General features: G+C 43.0%; 1 protein-coding gene across 6 annotated transcripts in view; it reads left to right on the top strand.

Moving 5' to 3' along the window:
• Positions 1-21,301, top strand: part of ITSN2 (intersectin 2) — a 112,076-nt gene that overhangs the window by 58,871 nt on the left and 31,904 nt on the right. For 5 of the 6 annotated variants that reach the window (XR_011363451.1, XM_069973073.1, XM_069973072.1 and 2 more), the window contains 12 exons: positions 474-610; positions 1,007-1,464; positions 1,660-1,778; positions 2,170-2,345; positions 2,857-3,004; positions 5,564-5,766; positions 5,949-6,010; positions 6,608-6,774; positions 8,413-8,458; positions 8,557-8,678; positions 9,444-9,540; positions 10,439-10,630. Coding sequence is in view for 5 of the 6 variants with exons in the window: in XM_069973073.1 (XP_069829174.1) it covers positions 474-610; positions 1,007-1,464; positions 1,660-1,778; positions 2,170-2,345; positions 2,857-3,004; positions 5,564-5,766; positions 5,949-6,010; positions 6,608-6,774; positions 8,413-8,458; positions 8,557-8,678; positions 9,444-9,540; positions 10,439-10,630 (1,927 nt within the window). In the remaining variant the exon portion in view is untranslated. Of the gene's footprint in view, positions 1-473; positions 611-1,006; positions 1,465-1,659; positions 1,779-2,169; positions 2,346-2,856; positions 3,005-5,563; positions 5,767-5,948; positions 6,011-6,607; positions 6,775-8,412; positions 8,459-8,556; positions 8,679-9,443; positions 9,541-10,438; positions 10,631-12,183; positions 13,175-21,301 lie in introns of those variants that run through there. The other variant, XM_069973077.1, reaches the window with a different exon arrangement.

Raw genomic sequence — 21,301 nt, 5'->3', positions numbered from 1 at the left:
CTTTCGGTCTTGTCTGCCCCGTAGCTATATACCTGCCGGGAAGGCGTGCTGCACTGTTCCCCGTCCACCTCGCCGCTATATGCTTGCCGGGGAGGTGTGCCGCTCTGCTCCCCCATCCGCCTCCACCGCCAAATATAGAGCCGGGCGACTCCTCGATCTTTGATTCCATCATTTCCCTGAAAGGGGTCAGGCGTTCATTCCATCAGTTCCCAGGATTTGATCAAATCCCTGGAGTCTATCATTTTACTGCAACATATATATATATATATATATAAAAATCATATTTCCTTAAATGCAACATTGTTTCTTGTACTTGGTCCACATAAGTCCATAGTGTTACTTGTTGGGTTCTTCATCTGCCCGTACACAGTCATATCCGTGCATGCATCACAGCATGGCTCTCTGTTGCCGCCGGCTTTTTGCGTTTCTTTCTGTTTTATGTCTTTCTGATGAATCCTTTCTGTCTTTTCCAGGAGCTGAGAGACAGCTACAACAGCCAGCAGGCGGCCCTCCACCAACTGCAGAAGATCAAGCAAGACAAACTGAGGGACCTGGAGCGAAAGAAAGCTGAGATGGCCCAGAAAAAGAAGGAAGAGGAGGAGGCTGCAAGGTAACATAGCCACTAGCGATTATTCCTGGTGTCATTGCAAGCAGTTGTGTTACTGATCTTGATTGTTCATACCTAGAAGGGGTTGTGTCATAAAGACAATCCCTTTCTGTACATCATGTTAGGGCCTATGGATGCCATAGAGCAGGGGTAGGGAACCTTGACCCTCCAGCTGTTGCAAAACTGCAACCCTCATCATGCCTGGAGAGCTAAAGCTTTGGCTGTCCATGCATGATGGGAGTTGTAGTTTTGCAACAGCTGCAGAGACAAGGTTCCATACCCCTGCCATAGAGGTGATGTAACTGCTTTGCTTTGGTTGGTAAAAGAGAGGACCTTCATCTAATAACACACTAAACAGTCCTGTGAGATCATTGAGACCATTTAATGCTTATTCTACAGGAAAGCCAAGCAGGAGAAGGAGAATCTTTGGAAAGAGAGAGTCAAAAAAGAAGAGGAGGAGAAGCAGCGACGTCTCGAGGAAGAGAGGAGGAAGGAGCAAATGCTTCTGGAAAAGCAGCGAGCAGAGGAAGAAGCGGCAAGGATTAAGGAGCGGGAAGCCCAACAGCAGAAGCTGGCAGAAGAGAGGCAAAGGGAAGAGGAAGAGAAGAGGAAGCGGGCAGAGATACAGCGAGAGGCAGAACAGAGGAGGAAACAGGAAGAAGAAAAACGCAAGGCTCAGGCTCAGCTGAAAAAGGAAGCGGAGGAAAAGAGCAAAGAGGAGGAGAGGAGACGCAAGGAGAGCAGCAGCAGCAAAGAACCAGAGAGACGCTTCTCCAAACTTAGTATAGATGAGAAGTTTGCAGACAAACTCAAATCCATCGGGGGAAGACATGGCAGCATTGACAAAGGAAGAGAAGGTAAAAGTCAAACCAGATTCTAGCAAGCATGCCGCCATATTGCTAGAAATGATTGCATTAAGGGTATGTTCACACATGGACAGACACCCTGCAGATTTGTTAACTTCTCTTTTAAAGTTAATTGGAAAAATCCGCTACCAATCTGCACTGTGTTTTCCGCATGTGAATATGCCCTAACTGTGCTGTATTCTCCAGGTACTGCCGGATCCGCGGACAACAGAAAGTCCTCGTTGTTTGTAAACTACACAGCTCTATATCCGTTTGAGGCCAGAAATGCAGATGAGCTGAGTTTTAACGCTGGCGATATCATTCAGGTAAAGACTAGGAATAACTGATGTGTAACACTGGATGCATATAAGAACCCATCTAAAGGCCCTATTACACGGACCAAATATCTGACAAATCAGGCAGATATCGCCCCATGTAATATAGTAATTCATCATCTTGCTCGTCGGCAGATCACTTACTTTGAACCTGTCAGAAAATAATCTGCCGTCGGCCGCACATCTCTCTGTGTAATTAAAAAAATGGCTCTTTAGTGGTGTCTGTGCAGCCCTGGCCACACCATCATTGAGCTGTGTAATGGTCCCAAATGACATATAGCATGCTGCCTAACTTATTTGCCTCTTTCTGCCATAAAAAGGCAATATTGTGCCCATATGTATGCACATTACATTATTTGACAGAATTTTCTCTTATTACCAGGTGGATGAAAATAATACTGGAGAACCCGGTTGGTTGTATGGCTGTCTCCAGGGAAATGTCGGCTGGTTTCCTTCAAATTACGCGGAAAAAGTACCGGAAACTGAGAAGTCAGCATCTCCAAAGAAGGCCTTACTGCCTCCAACCATATCTGTGTCGTCTACCTCACCACCTGCCAAGTAAGCACTATCGATTTTGGCTTTTGCTAAAGTAACCTATGAATATGTGGGGATTATTCTTATAACTGGATTGTGAACCAGGTTTTTCAAGTAATTTAAAGCAAGCACGAAAAAAACTTTTTCACCAGTCAGGTTTAAGCATAAGAGCTGTGAGAGGAGGGTGCAGCTGTGCTCCTCTCCCTGCCCTGTGTCTTCATTACCTGGACAACCCTATAGACTTGCCTTGGGAGTCCCTCCAGGTCACATGAGTGTGGACCTCTCCCAGCTTGTTCTCAGGATCGGTTGGAGTCTGATCACTGTGCTTTAAGCCTATACAATCATTAGGGGTGTAGTGTGTTTTATAATTCAGGATTTGTGTGTTACAAGTGGAAAAATTGTCCGGCAGAAATAGGGTTAAAGGTGGCGATTTCTGCATGTTTTTCTATGGTTATTTTGCTGCAGGTTTTAGATGCTCTATGTATAGCTCCCAGCTTCTATATATGAACCCAGTCAATGTTCTGTGAATTTCCAGGTCACTTTCACCAACTAAGCCCTCCGAAGTGGATACGGAGTATCAAAATCTGCCATTTTCCAGCCTTAACGTGAATTCTACATGGCAGAAAACATCTGCATTTACCCGCACTATTTCTCCGGGCTCCATCTCTCCACTTCATGGTCAGGTAGGTGTGAGAAATGCCTTTACCTCCCACTGTCTGCATAGCAGTGCCAATGTGCTAATTCTAATGTCTTCTGATGCCTCGACCAATACGCATGCCCCACTTGGCTTGTTTTTTTCCAGAGGAGAGACCCTTTCATCTCATCTCCTGCAGAAGAGGATTAGGATTAGACAAATACAAATGACATATATGGTGGTCTTAGATCTAATAAGAGTAAATAAAAGATATAGCTTATCTGCAGGATAGGTGATCACTTGCTGATCAGTGGGATCTGACTGCTGGGACCCCCCACTGATCACATGGATTGAACTAAGGGCAGAAACACTGAGGATAATTTACCAAGAGCAGCATACCACATTCTAGCCTTAAACAGATTCTCGCTGCTGTTTCACTTTGCCAAATTAAGTGGCACCTGTCGCTTAAAGGGGTACTCCAGCAAAGTGTGCACATACCCTCAAGTGGTGTATTCTTCTTAGTCTGCTCTCTACTGCCACCTCTGTCCGAGACAGGAACTGTCCTTAGCAGGAGAGGTTTTCTGTGGGGTTTACAACTGCTCTGGACAGTTCCTCACATGGACAGAGGTGGCAGCAGAGAGCACTGTGCCAGAGTGGAGAGAATACAACACTTTCTGCAGGGCATACAGCAGCTGATAAGTACTGGAAGACTCCAAATTGTTAAATAGAAGTATTTTAAAAACCTCTATAACTTTCTGACACCACTTGATTTGATAGAGTACCCCTTTAATAAATCCATCTGTGCAACTATGGGCTGTGTGCCCTGCTGGAAAATCTACATCAGCCTCTAGCTGGCATAGGTTTCCACTCAGATTTGTGCCAGGTTTCTGTATGTTATAGTAGGTCCGATGGGCTAAGCCCATTTCATGCCCTGCGCCACTAACTTTTGTGCAGCGTAAAACAGCCAAAAAGTCACACAGACAGTTAGGGACTTTTACATCTTAAAACAGATGTAACTTACTGGCAAATTTGCCCACTGTTTCTAGCGGTCAGTGCTGTATGTTGGGATGTAGTGTAAATAAGGAGAAGCTACACCCAACAGTAGACAGTGCCCGAGTCATAGGCAATTCAGTTATAGGGAGAAATCTGTCAATCAGCAGGGATGGTGTCGGCCATGATCCTTCTGTAGCCACCCCTTGCCTTTATTCAGGTATAGGGTCTCTAAGCCTACAGTACATCCCAGTGTAAGGTGCAGACTAGGGATGGTCCGACAGCCATAGGCTGTATCCCAGTTTTCCAGGCGTTACTCCCGCTGGATCCGGACAGTGGGAATCTGCTACCGAGAGTTCGGGTTCATACGAACCCGAACCTCGGCAGGTTCGGACCATCCCTAGTGCAGACCACTGAAAACTGTGCAGCATAGCTTAGTGACACTGTCACCCCCTTGTGCATTCTGACATCTTTACACGGGTGTAAAGGGTAAATTTAGCGGTTTTCATACCTTATTTCATATCATACGTCATGGTGCTTGTTCAAGTAAAAAGTCATCTTTTATCAACTGCAGATTGTATTAAGTGGGTCGCGGCCTCGCGGCAATAGTGCCACTTAGCCCCGCCCACAACAGGCCCGTGGCCCCGCCCCCTTGATGCACATTGGTTGGCCGACGGAAAGGGGGTGGGGTCTTGACCTTTCGGCCAGCCTGTTCCAATGGCTTAATGGCCCACTTAATACAATCCGCAGTTCATAAAAGGACACTTTTTACTTGAACAAGCACCATGACGTATGATATGAAATAAGGTATGAAAAATGCAAAATTTACCCTTTACATCTGTGTAGAGATGTCAGAATGCAAAAAGGGGGTGACAGTGTCACTTTAACTAGAAAGTCCCCTTTAGGTGCGCACCTTCTGGGTCTAAGGCAGGTCTTTTTCTAAAATTACATTTAGTTTAGACTACTTAAAATAACTGTCATATTTTTTTTTTATTGAAGAAATCCGTAGTATAAGCGATTTTAAGAAACTCTGTAATAGGTTTTATCAGCCAAAAAAGCCTCTTTCTGTACTCAAGAAGCTATTTCCCAGTCTCCCCCCCTGACTTCTTATCTGTGCATTATCAGGAAAACACGTCTTCATTACAGAGAAGCCAGGGAAGACGGGTTCTGCTCTCTCCATTCCATCCTTATGGAGGGGGGAGGGGCTGGGGGAGATGAGGGAGCAGGATTCTGGGGCCAGAAAAGTCAGTGCTTATCTATGAACTTACTGAGAGAAGATTGCAGGGTGTTGTGCTGTGCAGGGCTGCTCCGTGCTCAGTCACTCCTAACAGCCCCTCCCCTCTCCATAGCCACATAATGGAGACAGAAATCCTGCTGCTTCTGAAGTGAGGGGGGAGGCTGGGAGATTGCTTTTTCAGTACAGAAGGAAACTCTTTTGGTTTATAAAACCTATTACAAAATTTCTTAAAATCACTTGTGCTATTGATATTTAATGTTTTCAAAAAAATGCCCCTGAAATGACAGTTACGCTTTAAATGTATCTCAAGATTTTTAGCATTTGGCTTCATTCATTTATCCTATATAGAAAAACTCATCCTTCTCTTCTGCTGTGTCTCAGGGTCAGCCGGTGGAGGAGGTAAAGGCTCAAGCACTGTGCTCCTGGACTGCAAAAAAGGACAACCACTTAAATTTTACCAAAAACGACACAATTATTGTACTGGAACAGCAGGAGAACTGGTGGTTTGGAGAAGTTCGAGGTCAGAAAGGATGGTTTCCGAAATCCTATGTGAAGATTATTCCCAATGAAGCTAAAAGCCCTGAGTGAGTAGATCCCAAAATCAAACTTTAAAAAACAGTATTTAATCTTACAGGGGTATATATATGCATATATATATATATATATATATATATATATATATATATATATATATATATATATATATATATATATATAATATATGTGCCTTTGTAGCTTTAAAGTGTTTGATTTTCGTTCCCTCCAGACCTGAGCCTGTGTATGCAGCTGTCAAGAAGAAACCAACAACCCCATCGTACGCCGCTGAAGGTGAGACCACACAATGGTGATCTCTGAGTGCTTCTATTTGATGAATATTTAGTGATCATTTTAGTACATTTTATGCTCTTAGTTAAAGAGTACCTGTAATTAAAAAAATAACTTCTGACATGTCCTGCTGAGACCCACTGTGATCAGCAGATATAGCTGGGGAGAGAGCGCAGTAGCTGCACCATCCACTCCCCGGCTGTATCTCTGTAACTGCTAATTCCAACAATTCTATGAGGCTAAATTGTTGGAATTAGGGAGCAGTTGGGGAGTGGATCACACTGCTGCCACACTCTCTCCCCGGTTCTGTCTCCTGATCACAGCGGGTCTCGGCAGTAAGACCTAATGATCAATAACTTTTGACATGTCTGTAATTTTTAATGACTGTTACTCTGATACCTGAACCAGAATCTGAGGGTCAATATAAGGGGGCTGATAGAGAAGTGCATGACAGCAGGATCTGACTGCAAAGGTTATTTGTAGTCTGTAACCATGGAGACACACAGATCTGCAGAAGAGCTTAGTTTTTTTAATCTTATATGTTTTGACGCATAAATGGAGATAAATATGTAATATTTATCATCTGTATTTCCCATATAGAATTTATAGCCCTGTACCCCTATTCGAGTAATGAACCAGGAGACCTCATATTTAATGAAGGGGACATCATCCAAGTGACGCAGAAAGAAGGCGAGTGGTGGACTGGGACACTTGGTGACAGAACCGGAATATTCCCTTCAAACTATGTACGGCCACGTGATCAAGAGGTAATTGTAGGGCTTGGTTATGAAAAATAAGTTATAGTCTTACAGCCTGACCCTCGGGGTAAGCGAGTGCTGATCTGCTAGATCAACGTTCGCTTTCTGAGCCTATTACATAGCTCAGTAATCATGTGGGCAGGGCTTCATGGACATCGTAATCTTGCATCAGTGTATAGAAAATAATAAAGATTTAAAGGTGTTATCAGGGATTAGTAGACTATGGCCGCTTCCAGAGACAGCACCGCTCTTGTCTCCAGTTCAGGTGTGGTTTGCAATTGAGCTCCATTCACTTCAATCGAACAGAGTTGCTTAACCCAACACCAAACTGCATATAAGAGTGGTGCTGTTTCTGGAAGAAAGAGGCTAAGGTTCTTGGAAGCCTGGACAACCCCTTTGATGCTTACCTCTCAGTGCTCCCCCTGGTGTCGTCCTGCCTTGTCTCCACGGCCCCCGCTGACACTTTCACAGACTAACCTGTCTCCCTACGGTAGATAATGTTTCAACTTGTTGAAAGACGATGATCAGCTGATGAGTGAGTGATTGCTCTCTTGTCTGATATCTGTCTGATATCTGTCCAGTGATATCTGGCAGGTAATCGCTCTGTGTAATAAGGCCTTTAGATCTTACAGTTCCCTTACTATGCTATACAAGCACAGTGATACCTCAGTTCTCGAACATCGGTTCTGAAAGGCTGTTTGAGCAGTTCGAGAACCAAGCTGTGTGTTCCCATAAGGAACAATGTTAATGCCTTTAATTGGTTTTTACACTCCATGGGTCAGCTGCAGAGCACCCGGCCCCCAGAATGTAAGGACTGGCAGTAAGTAGCCGTGTATCACTACTTACTGTAAAGGAGCAGGGATTCCCATCATTGTAAGGGGAATCTCTGCTCCTTTACAGGGTGTTCCTTGCAGCGGGGAGAAGCAAGAGTGGCGCAGCAAGTTCAAACAGCCACCCGCTCCTGCCTGTCTCTCTGCCTCTGATGCGGGCAACACAAAGCGGGGATTCCCGTCATAATGGGCTGCCCCAGCTCCCGGAGGCCTCCTCCAGGCCACCAGCGCCCGTACTCCTTCACTTACTGCCCTCCAAACCACTCGTCTGGAGGCTGCCGGACAAGCAGTTTGTAGGGCAGCCGGCACAAAACCAGGGAGGATCAAGAGAGGCACAGCAAGTTCAAACAGCCGCGTGCGCCTGCCTCTCTCTCTGCCTCCGCTGTGAGGACAGTTTAGAGTTTCCCAATCAGCTGAACAATACAGAATGTTCCAACACCGAGGTATGGCCCCATTCACACTCAGCAAATGCGGCGGAGCTCTCCACCGTGGAATCTCGCCATGCTCAGTGTCCCGCTGTGAGTGAAGGAGAGGGCTCGCACTCCTCCGCTGCCGCCGCTCTCCGTTCAAAGAAGTGACATATCATTTCTTTGAGCAGAGAGGGAGGAAGCAGACGCGCGTGCCCTCTTATTCACTCACAGCGGAACACTGAGCATGGCGGGATTCCATGGTGGAGAGCTCCGCCGCATTCGTTCAGTGTTAACGGGGCCTTTTACTTTAAATACGTATTCTTTTTTTCAGTTCGGGTGACCTGCCGGGTTGTCAGAAAACAAACTTGGCCCTTTTTACCAGATTATAATTCTGTTCTTATTTTCAGGGTTTCGGCAGTGTTGGCAAGACTGGAACACTAACCAAAAAACCTGGTACGTGTCATTGCCTATGGTGCAGAATCTTTATGGCTGCTGATGTTTTACTAGAACGTATAGGCCTGGTTACTGATGATCTCCCTGTTATACTGCAGAGATTGCTCAAGTTACCACAGCGTATACAGCAACAGGAACAGAGCAGCTCAGCCTGGCTCCTGGACAGCTGATCCTCATTCTAAAGAAGAATCCATCCGGCTGGTGGCAAGGAGAACTACAGGTACCAGATATGCACAGATACTAAATAATAGATGAAAGGAATAAATCCATATTTAATTGTCATGTTAGAATATAATCAGCTTATAAGATGCTGATAGAACCTGCAGAGCAGGGGTAAGGAACCTTGGCTCTCCAGCTGTTGCAAAACTACAACTCCCATCATGCCTGGACAGCTAAAGCTTTGTCTGTCCAGGGATGATGAGAGTTGTAGTTTTGCAGCAGCTGGAAAGCCAAGGTTCCTTACCCCTGCTTGTAAAGCATCACCTGTACATTGGTGCTGAACGGTTTTTGACTTCAAGGTTTAAGCTGCTTAATAGGGAATTCTGCTTGCTTAATGTTTTAAAGGGGTTATCCAAGGTTAGAAAAACATAGCCACTTTATTCTATCTCAGTTTAGATATGGGTTATGCGCTCTATTCCATCGGAGTAAATTGAGCTGAATTGTAATGCCACACACAACCAGGGGTGGCGCTATTTACAAGGTTTCTTCCAATCCTGGGTAACCCCAATAATCCATGTAATAATTTTTTGCCTGCAAAGACTATGTAAATGTTAGTAACCAGGTGGGGAAAAAAAAAGTCTGGAGTAATTTCTAAATGGTAGACAGGGAGGAGGGGGATGCAGCTGCAAGCAGCTTCTGTGTGCACTGTGAGAGAGGGAGGAGGAGGCTGCATAATCTATATAGGGCAGCCATGGAGCAAACAAGAAGATTTATAACCATTTAAGGTTTGATTTTATAACCTGTCTGTGTGATCCTTCTTTTTTAGGCCAGAGGTAAGAAGCGACAGAAAGGATGGTTCCCAGCATCCCATGTAAAACTACTAGGACCAAGCAATGACAAGGCCGCCCCAGCATTCATTCCAGGTGAGACTTCAACATATAAGCATTTTGTACTGATATTTATGGGTATGGGTGTATTCTCATGTGGGACATCTATGGCCTATTCACAGGGGATGTCATGCAGCCATAGGCTATGTTCACGCAGTGTAATGTATTCGGAAACCTACAGCTGTAGTGGTCATTTAACACAATGGCGGCAGGTTTTCGAATTCATTGATTTCTATTGGTTCCAATTGAACAACGCCCGTTTTCGTGGGCACAGTGCGTTAAATACACCCGATATTTTTTGGTGCCGTTGTTCGCGAACAACGGCCGTAGAAAATAGACTTTTCACATACTGTGTGGCCGTTCTGCCAGCTGTAGTGTGAATGAAAGTCAACTGTTAATTGATTTTATTCACACCTATACGACCAGTCGACTTGTATGGGTGAAAAATAATGTTCCTACGGGCGATAAAGCCAACAACGGCTGTATTATTACAACATGTGAACATAGCCATAGGCTGTATCCATATCTTCTGGAATCCGATTTCACCAGCCGCCACAAGTCAAATGCTGAGCGTTTGGGGACAGTTTGGCAAGTTGACTCAACACTAGTGGCCGTACATTTCTGATAGCTGTTTGGAAGTTTGTTCGGCCACTAGTTCTCTCCCAAGTTCCCCCATACACACAACGTCCATCATGGCTGACTATTCATGTGTCCTATATTGAAAGGTGAGGGGTAAGTCGTAGCCAGACAGCTTTGGCGGTGGCTTATGTTTCCTAGGTTTGGTGCCTAATCCTTCTCTCTCCCACAGTCATCTGCCACTGGGGAGAGTCGGTAGGTTGTCATAGACTAGAAAATCAGTGGTTTAGGCTGACTTATGTGTATGGTCATCAGAGACCTTCTGTATACTGATCTCCTGCCTCTTTATTCTCCTCAGTGTGTCAAGTTATAGCGATGTATGACTATATCGCCAACAATGAGGATGAACTGAACTTCAGCAAAGGCCAGCTCATGAATGTCATCAACAAGGACGACGCTGACTGGTGGCAAGGGGAGATCAACGGAGTCACAGGCCTGTTTCCGTCTAACTATGTCAAGATGACCACAGAATGTGACCCCAGCCAGCAGTGTGAGTACTCCTCCCCTCATTTATCACCTCTTCCTCTTTACATTGTCAACTGTGTCTTTTGCACTGAAGTTAAAAGGGTTATCCAGCGCTAAAAAAACATGGCCACTTTCTTCCAGAGACAGCATCACTACTTATCTCCAGGTCTGGTGTGGTTTGCAATTAAGCTCCATTCACTTCAATGGAACGGAGTTGCAAAACCTGCACCCAAACTGGAGACAAGAGTGAGACTGGAGTGCCATGTAATACCCTGCAGAGGACAAGTTACATAGTTGGCCTTTTAACCCTTGTAATACACATGATCTCCACCGGGGGAGCTGTCTCTCAAAGAGGAGACTGTACTGGATGGACCTAAGATCTGTCAGCCAGTGGACCAGGTCACTTGTTACTGATCACTTACTGTCACTTATTTTATGGTACTGCCTAAGTATGTGAATAGAACAGCATCTACAATGCAGTGAACGTGACCTGTGCATTAATTCTCTGTACCCGTAGGTTATGTGAACACACAACAGTAGGTAATACCTAGTGCCATATGTTGTATTCTTATTGCTGCAGCCTGTAAATGTACACGTCCACTGCACAGCATATGTCTGTATCCCCCATATACAGTGGAAACTAAGGTGTGTAGCAGCTCTTCTGTTGTCTGCTCATTACTGTAATGGCGATCCTGATAATGCCTTTAAGATCAATTGTATTTCCTGATTGTGTGCTTAAAATGTATATAGGAGCAGTATTATAGTGGTTATATTCTTGTATATAGGAGCAGTATTATAGTAGTTATATCCCTGTATATAGGGGGCAGTATTATAGTAGTTATAGTCTTGTATATAGGAGCAGTATTATAGTAGTTATATTCCTGTATATAGGAGCAGTATTATAGTAGTTATAGTCTTGTATATAGGAGCAGTATTATAGTAGTTATAGTCTTGTATATAGGAGCAGTATTATAGTAGTTATATTCTTGTATATAGGAGCAGTATTATAGTAGTTATATTCCTGTATATAGGAGCAGTATTATAGTAGTTATATTCCTGTATATAGGAGCAGTATTATAGTAGTTATATTCTTGTATATAGGAGCAGTATTATAGTAGTTATATTCCTGTATATAGGAGCAGTATTATAGTAGTTATATTCTTGCACATATATAGGCAGTATTATAGTTATTAACCCTCAGGTTCCCTGCCTTTTAGAATAACATTCTGAAATGTGCTTATAGAAATTGACACTATTCTTTTCCCCACATTAACCCCCTGTCTGCCTGCAACCACCACTGGACGGAGCCTTCCCACAGCATGTTTATGCTTTGAATTCAGTTGTATATCGGAAAGCTCCCCCTAGTGGCGGCTACAGGCAGGAAGGTCATGAGCTCAGCATTTAGGACCCATAAACAACATGGTGATGGAAGCTTACTATTTATAGTGGAGCTTGTACATAATGTCCGTTTCTAGTGAGTGGCTCCCTGCTTGCAAGAGTAGCATCCAGTTTTATGATTTTTCTTTCAGTTTCTATTGTGTGGTTTCACTGTCGGCATGTTTTCTGCTCTCTTTCCAGGACACAGTCTTGACAACCTGTATGAAAGCACCACAGAGACCCACTATCCCAGTGTATGAGTATAGCGTGAAGAACGCCTCGGTCATTGGCTTCAGATCCACTCGAAAAACGTAGTCCTCTGACGAGATCAAGCCGAGCATCACGTTGCCATCTTGCCTTTTAGTTTCATTTAATGTGTGGAAGGATAGTGGGTCTTTGTGGGTCTTCCATAGCTTTGCCGCTTGGCTTAGTGTGGTTTGTTAGCTCGGCCTACTAGCCAGTGTTTAATGTCAGAACCTTGTGCCGCTGAATGTCGCTCCGCTTGCCGCACCTCTCTCGCTGCTCGGGTTCTAACTGCAGCTTAATTTTATGGGGTCTGGGCACACAAAGACCCACTAAACCGCTCCATGATGTCACTTTATCATACATGATTCCTGCTTACAATATCACAGATAGATACGAGCACGGTTTCCCCGGTTATAGGAGGACCATAGTTAACCAAGATTTCATGGGACTTGTAGTCCAACACAGCACCACAGGAGCTGTGTGTTTATTCCACTTGCACGTTTCCATGCAGAAACCGCGTATATGAGAATACGATACCAGTGCAATAGCTTTATACGTTCTTAGGGTTGTATGTTTACTTTTGGCCAAGCCACTGTTGGTCAATGATGGGGGGTATTGTATAGTGGGTTCCCAATTGTGGTTACAATTACAGTGGTGACACTTGCCACCCAGCTTTCCCTGACTGCTGAACAGCTAATATCCCTGGTTATTTATTAATAAGGGAAGGGTCAGACATTGGTTCCAGGAATCTGGGAAAGCTGGTTGAGTATGTGCGTGGTCCGGAGTCCTATTGGTCGTTCCCTGCAATTAAAGATGGATGGAATGGTTTTCTTGATCCTTCTCTACTTCTATAGTCAGAATGTGCAAGTATTAAAGTGGTTGTTTAGCAAAAATCTTTTCCTTTCAAATCAACTGGGGTCAGAAAGGTATGTAGATTTGTAATTTACTTCTATTAAAAAAAATCTCAAGTCTTCCCATACTTATCAGCTGCTGTATGTCCTGCAGGAAATGTTGTTTTATTTTCAGTCTGACACAGTGCTTTCTGCTGACCTCTCTGGCCGAGACAGGAACTGTTCAGGGTAGGAAAGGTTTTCTATGGGGGATTCATAGAAAATTCCTGTCTCAGCCAAAGGTGGCAGCAGAGAGCACTGTGTCAGACTGAAAATAAAACAACATTTTCTGCAGGACATACAGCAGCTAATAAGTATGGGAAGACTTGAGAATTTTTAATAGTAGTAAGTTAAAAATCTATATAACTTTCTGACACCAGTTGATTTGAAAGAAAAAGACTTTCGCTGGACAACCCGCTCATGCCGCATTGTATTTCTCGTTTTCATAGTTATTTTTAATTTTTAGTCACCAAAGTATATACATAATCGGTATAGAAGGGTACGATGTTGCCAAATAAGTGTTCTGCCAAAAAACAAGTATTGCAAGTATCATCTGTCAGCATTGTAACATGTAATGACGTGTAGCAGAGCCCAGATTATAGTTAGGCTTAATGCGGTAAGATAATATAGTAATTGTACCTGTAGTCCTATGTCATAGCACTTTTAAAGGAATTGTCCCGATGGATCTTTGTTCATCTTTTGCACCACTCTGCTTTTACATGCCAGCCGTAGTGAAGGGCCTACGTGTAAGGTGCAGTCCCGGATGATGGGCGTTGTAGCAGATCCTTTAGTCTGAGCCGCTACAAGTACAATGATGCAATATTACCTATTAAACTACAGACCAGGTTTGCACACGTTAGGATAATAGTTTTATTTTGCATTTTTCATTGTTATAGTACATTCCCTGCTGGGTTGTTCTTACTGTTAAAGGGGAAATATCAGCAGATTGGATGAATCTAACCAGCTTATATGTCCCTATTGCACAGGAGACGCAGAGAAGATATGTCTCTTACCTTCATCCTCAGCGCCGTTTCTGTGCAGTTAGTAGTTTGCTCCACGATCTGGTGAGACAGTTAGGAGCACTAGGGCACCTGTTAGGAGCACTGCCCACCCCCATAGCACCGATCCGGACACTCCATTCATTATCATTAGAAAGGGCGGGACGGCCGGGAGCATATAGGTTAGAGCCGTCTAGTCTGCTGATAGTTCCCCTTTAAAGGGTTTCTTTAGTATCGGGGTGATGTTGTAAAACTGCTGCTTGAAGGGGCTGAGACAGAAATCTCAGAGTTTCTCTAATCTCAGAGTTTCTGAATCTGAATAATAAAGCAAGCTAAGATGGGAGACGGCATGATGAGATTTAGGCTGCAATACCAGGCTCGCTTGGCGCTGAACAGTAAAGTCTCCTTAAACTTAAAGCAAAATTTTCACCCCCTTGTAGTCAGAGCGGATTGGAACCCCACTAAGTCATCAGTGCACAGGCCCCTTCATCAGTAGACACCACAGCGCCCCCTTCCTTACCCTTACCAAAAGTGACAGCCCCCCTTACCTAGGAATAATAATAGCAAGCCACCTTTTGTTAGTAGGCATAGTCTTGGTTAGTAATCAAATCGCTCCCCCAGCCTGTTTCCATATCTACCTCTATTACTTCTATTCCAGCGGTGCACCCTCTGCTGGCGGGGGGGATACATACGCGCAGTATGTAGCTTGCTGCATTGTTATCTGGGAGGTGTACACATGGTTGCCACATCCCATGGTTGGTTTGTCCTGTCATGTTTAAGGGGGAGAGTATAAGCGCACACATAGAATACGGGCCTGTTAACAGTATTTTAAAGGGAAGATACAGACTGAAGATACAGTCCAGTCTGCATCATGTTATAGAGCAGGAGGAGCCGAGCACAGCGGGCGGTACTAATTAGTGATTGACAGCCATCTATGTGCACATTGTCACTGAGTAGGACCGCCCACATGACTACTACAGAATGAGCAGAGATTTAGAGGAATAGATGACATATGATTCTGAAGCATTTTTCTACAATACTATATATCCATCTGCTCGGCTCCTCCTGCTGTATAACATGCTGCCTGCAGAGGGGACGGTATTCTCTGCACACTAGGTTCCCTTTAAACCACTATTGTTATAACCTACAGAGAGAAAAGCAGACTATACACACAGGACCATACAGCTTCACGCTTTCCATATCTGTGAAGAACAATCTATACTGGAAGCAAATCAGGAACCAATCTTCATTGGATTAACTCTTTGTTTTCCTCCTAAACTGCTTTCTATTGCTTACATATAAATAGCCCTGCTCCACCATTAGACATCGAATATAAATCTACACATAATTCTATATAGCTTCTTTTGAATGATTAGAATATTGTTACTGTTACACTCGTCACCTTCAGAGCTGCGCTCAGAATTCAAAATTGGCTCTTATCGTCAATATTAAAGTGAATTAATATTTAGTCATCGTAATATTGTGTTAACCCGGACAGGCACTAAGGCATTACAGTGCTTATAAAAAGTATTTCACCCCTCTTCCGTGATTTTTAGCATTAATGAACCAAAATTACTGTGGTCTCTACTAATAATGAAACTGCATTTACTGCAGCTGTGAATGGATCCTTTCCATAAGTATTCACCCCCCTAAGTCAGTATGTAGTAGAGGCAAGAAGGTGGTCCATCTAGTTCCATGTCTTTCCCGTCAGTCTGACTCCCGCCACCCCCTCAAATCAGCTATTTGCACAGTGAACCTAGTTATAGAACCAGAAGCAGAAAGCTCCATACTGTGTCTAGTGTCTGTGCTGAGTTACTGCAGATCATTTTCTATGGACTGTAGTAACTGAGTTCTGCCACTAGATGGTGTATGGAGCTGTCTGCTTCTGTCTCCATTCATTCACCGAATAGATATTGATGAAAATAGTCCAGGAAAAGCCCTGTGATGCGATATAAAAACTGCTAATGACAGATTGCAATCTGGACACACTGGTTAAAGGGTTTATCCAGGCAACATGGCCACTTTTTATCAGAAACACCACCAGTTTGGTGTGAGGGTTTTGCAGTTCAGTTCCATTGAAGTGAATAGAGCCTAACTGTAATACCTGAGGATGTGGGTGGTGCTGTTTTTTTTTAGAAGAATGGATAACCCCTTTAAGCCTTTCCTCTGTAGCTTCTCTAGCACTTGTATTCTCTACTATATACAGACTTGAAGGGTATGAATATATGTACGATAATTATCATACAGAAGAACCTTTATAGCGTAATTCTAACCAGCTCCAGATGTACAAAACCTGTTAATAGTGTAAATTACTAAAAAGTCTATGTAGTGTGAATAACTTACATTCTCATTGTACGACCCCGGAGTTCTCAAGTGACAAAACCTATTAGTATAATCGCCTAGAAGTCTATTCAGTTATGGTACTATAGTTTTTAAAGGGGTTCTCCATCTTCGGCCACTCCCTGCTCACAACTGCAAACGAAAATTAAGCTGGTCTTCTAATAGATAAGGTCAACCATATCTACATAGGATAGTATAAGGCAGAGAAGGGAAGCCCTTGGCTGTAGCTGTAGCTTTGGCTGTCCAGGCATGATGGGAATTGTAGTTTTGAACAGCTTGGAGGACCAAAGGTTCCCTACCCCTGGTATAGGGAGACAGCCAGGAAGCGGGCGGGTAGTGAGGGCGGCCTGAATCTCTGAGCACTTATATATTGTTTACCTTAAAAATCAGATTATTTATAGATTATAATAATTTATTCATTGTTGCAATCAAAATCTATTTTTACATATTTACTGTTTTCATGATTTTTTGCCAATTTATAACATTTATTAAACAGAAATTAGCTTGTTTCGCTTCTGTGAATGGACTGTAAATAAATATTGATGAATGTATTATTATTATTATTTTATTTTTTTCCGTGAAAGTAAATAAGTCCGTCGTCCCTTATTCCGAGCAGAAGCTGATAGAGCTAAGCTCAGCCGATCGGAGCAGTCAACGCTTAGTTTAAAGAATAGATTGTATTATCCATTTACCATATGGAGTGCTGATCATACCATGTCATACAGTGTAGGGGCACACCTATGGAACACCCAGTTGTCACTGTGTTCATTTGATTAAAGGGGTACTCCCGAGAAAAAAAAAATGTTTTAAATCAACTGATGCCAGAGTGTTAAACAGATTTGTAAATTACTTAAAAATCTCCAGTTTTCCAGTACTTATCAGCTGCTGTATGTCCTGCAGGAAGGGGTGTATTCTTTCCAGTCTGACACAGTGCTCTCTGCTGCCACCTCTGTCCATGTCAGGAACTGTCCAGAGCAAGAGAGGTTTTCTATGGGGATTTTGACAGTTCCTGACGTGGACAGAGATGGCAGCAGAGAGCACTGTGTCAGACTAGAGAGGATACAGCAGTTAAGTACTGGAAGACATGAGATTTTTAAATGTTTGACTGTTTTTTTTTTTACCCCCCCCCCCATGGAGGTACAAATAACCTGTCACACTTTTCGTTCAGCAATACATTTTAGTCACATCTTCTCCCTGCCGATTCTGCTTCTAGTCTACTGTAAGACGGAATCCCAAGATATTTTTGAACTATTTGTGTAAGCCAGTAGTGTCAGTTCTTACCTTTTCCTGGAGCTTTTTGTGAATGTTCAGAAATGTCTTCATTTGGTGAATAGCTTGTGAAGAGGTGTGCATCCTTTACCTGTGTGAGAGGGGAGGAGGGGGATGCAGCTGCAGCTTTTTTGTCTGTTTGTAAGAGTATGTGCTATGAGAGGGGAAAAGGAGGAAGGGATGCATCTTCACATGCTTTTTGTCTGTGTGCGAGAATATGTGATGAAAGAGGGGAGAGGAGGGGGATGCTGCTTCAGTCTTTTCCACCTGCAAATGAGAATATATGTTGTAAGAGCAAAGGAGTTGTGATCATTTTACAGTCTTTTTCTAGTGGTGTGTTCACACAGATTTATCTCACAGATTATTGAAGCCAAAGCCAGGAATGGATTTGAAAAAAAGGAGAAATCTTTCTTTTATGACCTGTTCCCTGTTTATAGTCTGTTCCTGGCTTTGGCTTCAGTAATCTGTCGGATAAATCTATCTGTGTAAATGCACCCTTAGACCCAACATTTCTTTGGAGCTGCTTAAGGAGGGAGACGGAATCAATTTATTTAGTTTAGATGACAGGAACTAGTTAAAGGGGTTATCCAGCGCTACAAAAACATGGCCACTTTTCCCCCTACTGTTGTCTCCAGTTCAGGTGCAGTTTGCAAATAAGCTCCATTTACTTCAATGGAACTGAGTTTCAAAACCCCACCCAATCTGGAGACAACAATAGTGGGAAAGTGGCCATGTTTTTGTAGCGCTGGATAACCCCTTTAATGTGTGTTAGTTTGATTTTCTGTTATTTTACCTTTTAGTTTAGTTTAGTTTTGTATTAGTTGTCACTGGTATTAGAGCTGCCTGTAAACAGGAGTGTGTGAAAAATAGCCCCTTTTAAAGGAGTATTGTGGACCTTGGATTCTTTAAACATAAAGAAAGAAAATACTCACCCACCCTGATCCCCCCACAGCTTCCTGCAGCTTCCTCTGACCTCTCATCCTTGCAGAAAATGCCAGGATCCTTGCAGCAGTGACTGACTGAGGGGCACTTGTGGGGGATCAGGGAAAGGTGAGTATGCTTCCTTTTGTTTATGTTTAAAGCGCCTTCACTCCACGTTGGCAAAATTTTCTTTAAAGCCAACTATACATGACACTTATGGATGACCCGATTTGTAAAATGTAATGGAGTTGATCGCCACACTTGTTTGGTACCCTTTGAGTTTTAGATGTATCACCACATGCTTACCAGAATGTATATTGAATGTATTCATTGATTGCACTAATTCACTTATGTTTTTGATCTGATGAATCACATGGTCTGTCAAATGACTATATGTAATGTTACATTTCCTTGGCAATAGATGGTACAGCCTACTTTGCACTTATTTTAATGACAAATCTGGGGTACTCCAGCGACTTTTTTTTCTCAAATCAACTGGTACCAGAAAGTTATACAGGTTTGTAAATTACTTCTATTTAAAAATATCAAACCTTCCAGTACTTATCAGCTGCTGTATGTCCTACAGGAAGTGGTGTATTCTTTCCAGTGTGACACAGTGCTCTCTGCTGCCACCTCTGTCCATGTCAGGAACTGTCCAGAGCAAGAGAGGTTTCCTATAGGGATTTCCTACTGCTCTGGACAGTTCCTGACATGGACAGAGGTGGCAGCAGAGAGCATTGTGTCAGACTGGAAAGAATACACCACTTCCTGCAGGACATACAGCAGCTGATAAGTACTTGACACCTTGAGATTTTTTAATAGAAGCAATTTACAAACCTGTATAAATCTGTATAAAAGATAATGGTATATGTGTATATATATATATATATATATATGTGTGTATATATATATATACCCGCCCAATGTCCCTTTCTGCTTCACCATTCGCTATCAGAATCATGTTACGTTATACCGTATATATTATGGAGCGTTTGTAACATTCCTGATGGGGAAAACAAATTCCATGTTCTTGCTGGGTTCTATTTATACGTATCCCCATCCCTTCCCTGCGCCTTTTGCTGTTTAGTGGTTATATACATATATATATATGGGAGTCTGGTGACTATACACTTTTGCGAATGTATCCTGTTATTGCCGCGGGTCGGGCTCGTGGCGTCCGGCTCTTAGTGACGCTTCCGTGGCCTTAAATTTGTGACTTTTGATTTAGTTTCTGAAATTATCTGTATGTGATGATGGCGCGCTTGCAGCTCGTTCTTGGCATGTGGGAAATTGCGTTATGTATGGGGGAGATGAATGTAACTATGCAAATGTGTTTATTAAAAGATGACTTCATTGGGATGTGTACGTCTCATCTTTTCGTAGAAAATTATTCTCGGCGCAGTCAAAGTTTACGTATTAAAAAGTGAAGCGCTAAATAAAAATTCAAGTATAAGGAACTTTTAGGGATAATGGTGGACAGTAAACTGGAAGGGAGTTTAAAGCCATTATTCTTTTCCTTTCAAATCAGCTGATATCAGGAAGTTATATAGATTTGTAATTTACTTCTATTTAAAAATCTCAAGTCTTCCAGTACTTATGAGCTGCTGTTTGCCCTGCGGGAAGTGGTGTATTATCTCCAGTCTGACACAGTGCTCTCTGCTGCCACCTCTGTTCATGTCAGGAACTGTACACAGCAGGAGAGGTTTTCTATGGGGATTTGCTTCTGCTCTGGACAGTTCCTGACATGGACAGAGGTGGCAGCAGAGAGCACTGTGTCAAACTGTAGAGAACACACCACTTCCTGCAGGACATGCAGCAGCTGATAAGTACCGGAAGACTGGATATTTTTAAATAGAAGTAATCTACAAATCTATATAACTTTCTGATACGGGTTGATTTGAAAGAATAATAATCTGCCACTGTTATTTCAACAAATGGCATCAGCCAATAGTTTAAGCAAATATTAGAAAGATTGTAATGTATCTTACTAGAGAAAAATGCCTCTTTTTTTCCCCTTTTATAAGGGGCATTTTTGGTCACCCCTTTCTCTCTGAAAAACTGCTCAAGTCCATCTTGAAGCAGGTCAACTCAATGATAACGACTTCTCATAGAAGTCTATGGAGCAGGGGCTGAAGAGAGCCTGAAGCAGACTGGCACATGGAGGTTACAGCAGCTTGTAGTTAGTGTTATACAATGCATTTAGAAAGTTTTCAGTTTCACTTTTTAAAAAAAAAATAAAAATAATAATTTAAACCAATCATTCTGCGTTCTAATGTGAAGAGAGAATTTTTAGAATATTTTTTTTTTCAAATTTAATAAAAAGCAAAACCTAAAAGTATTCCGGCTCTTTGCTATGAAACGTGAAGTGCTGCATCGGTGGCTTATCTCCCCTAAAAACAAAAGAAATATCCATGACAATTTTTTCGTGTCCAGCCATTTTTCCGGGTCCTTTTTACATGAAAATACGAGTGTCGATAATCGTGCGGCGTTCGGCTTCAATAAAAATTCTCTCTAACCTCTTCTAATCTTCCCATCTATAGTGCTGCAGAATCCTGCTCCCTCCACACCTTGCCAGAACCCTCCATGTTTGCTGCTTGTTTAGTCTTAAAAGGTGACAACCACTGCTTCAAATCAGCTGGTGTCAGAAAGTTTTAC

Source organism: Dendropsophus ebraccatus, chromosome 6 (genome assembly GCF_027789765.1).
Source record: "Dendropsophus ebraccatus isolate aDenEbr1 chromosome 6, aDenEbr1.pat, whole genome shotgun sequence".
NCBI classification, from domain to species: domain Eukaryota; kingdom Metazoa; phylum Chordata; class Amphibia; order Anura; family Hylidae; genus Dendropsophus; species Dendropsophus ebraccatus.
The sequence above is the reverse complement of the archived record's forward strand: the minus strand, read 5'-3'. Positions and strand labels throughout refer to the sequence as shown.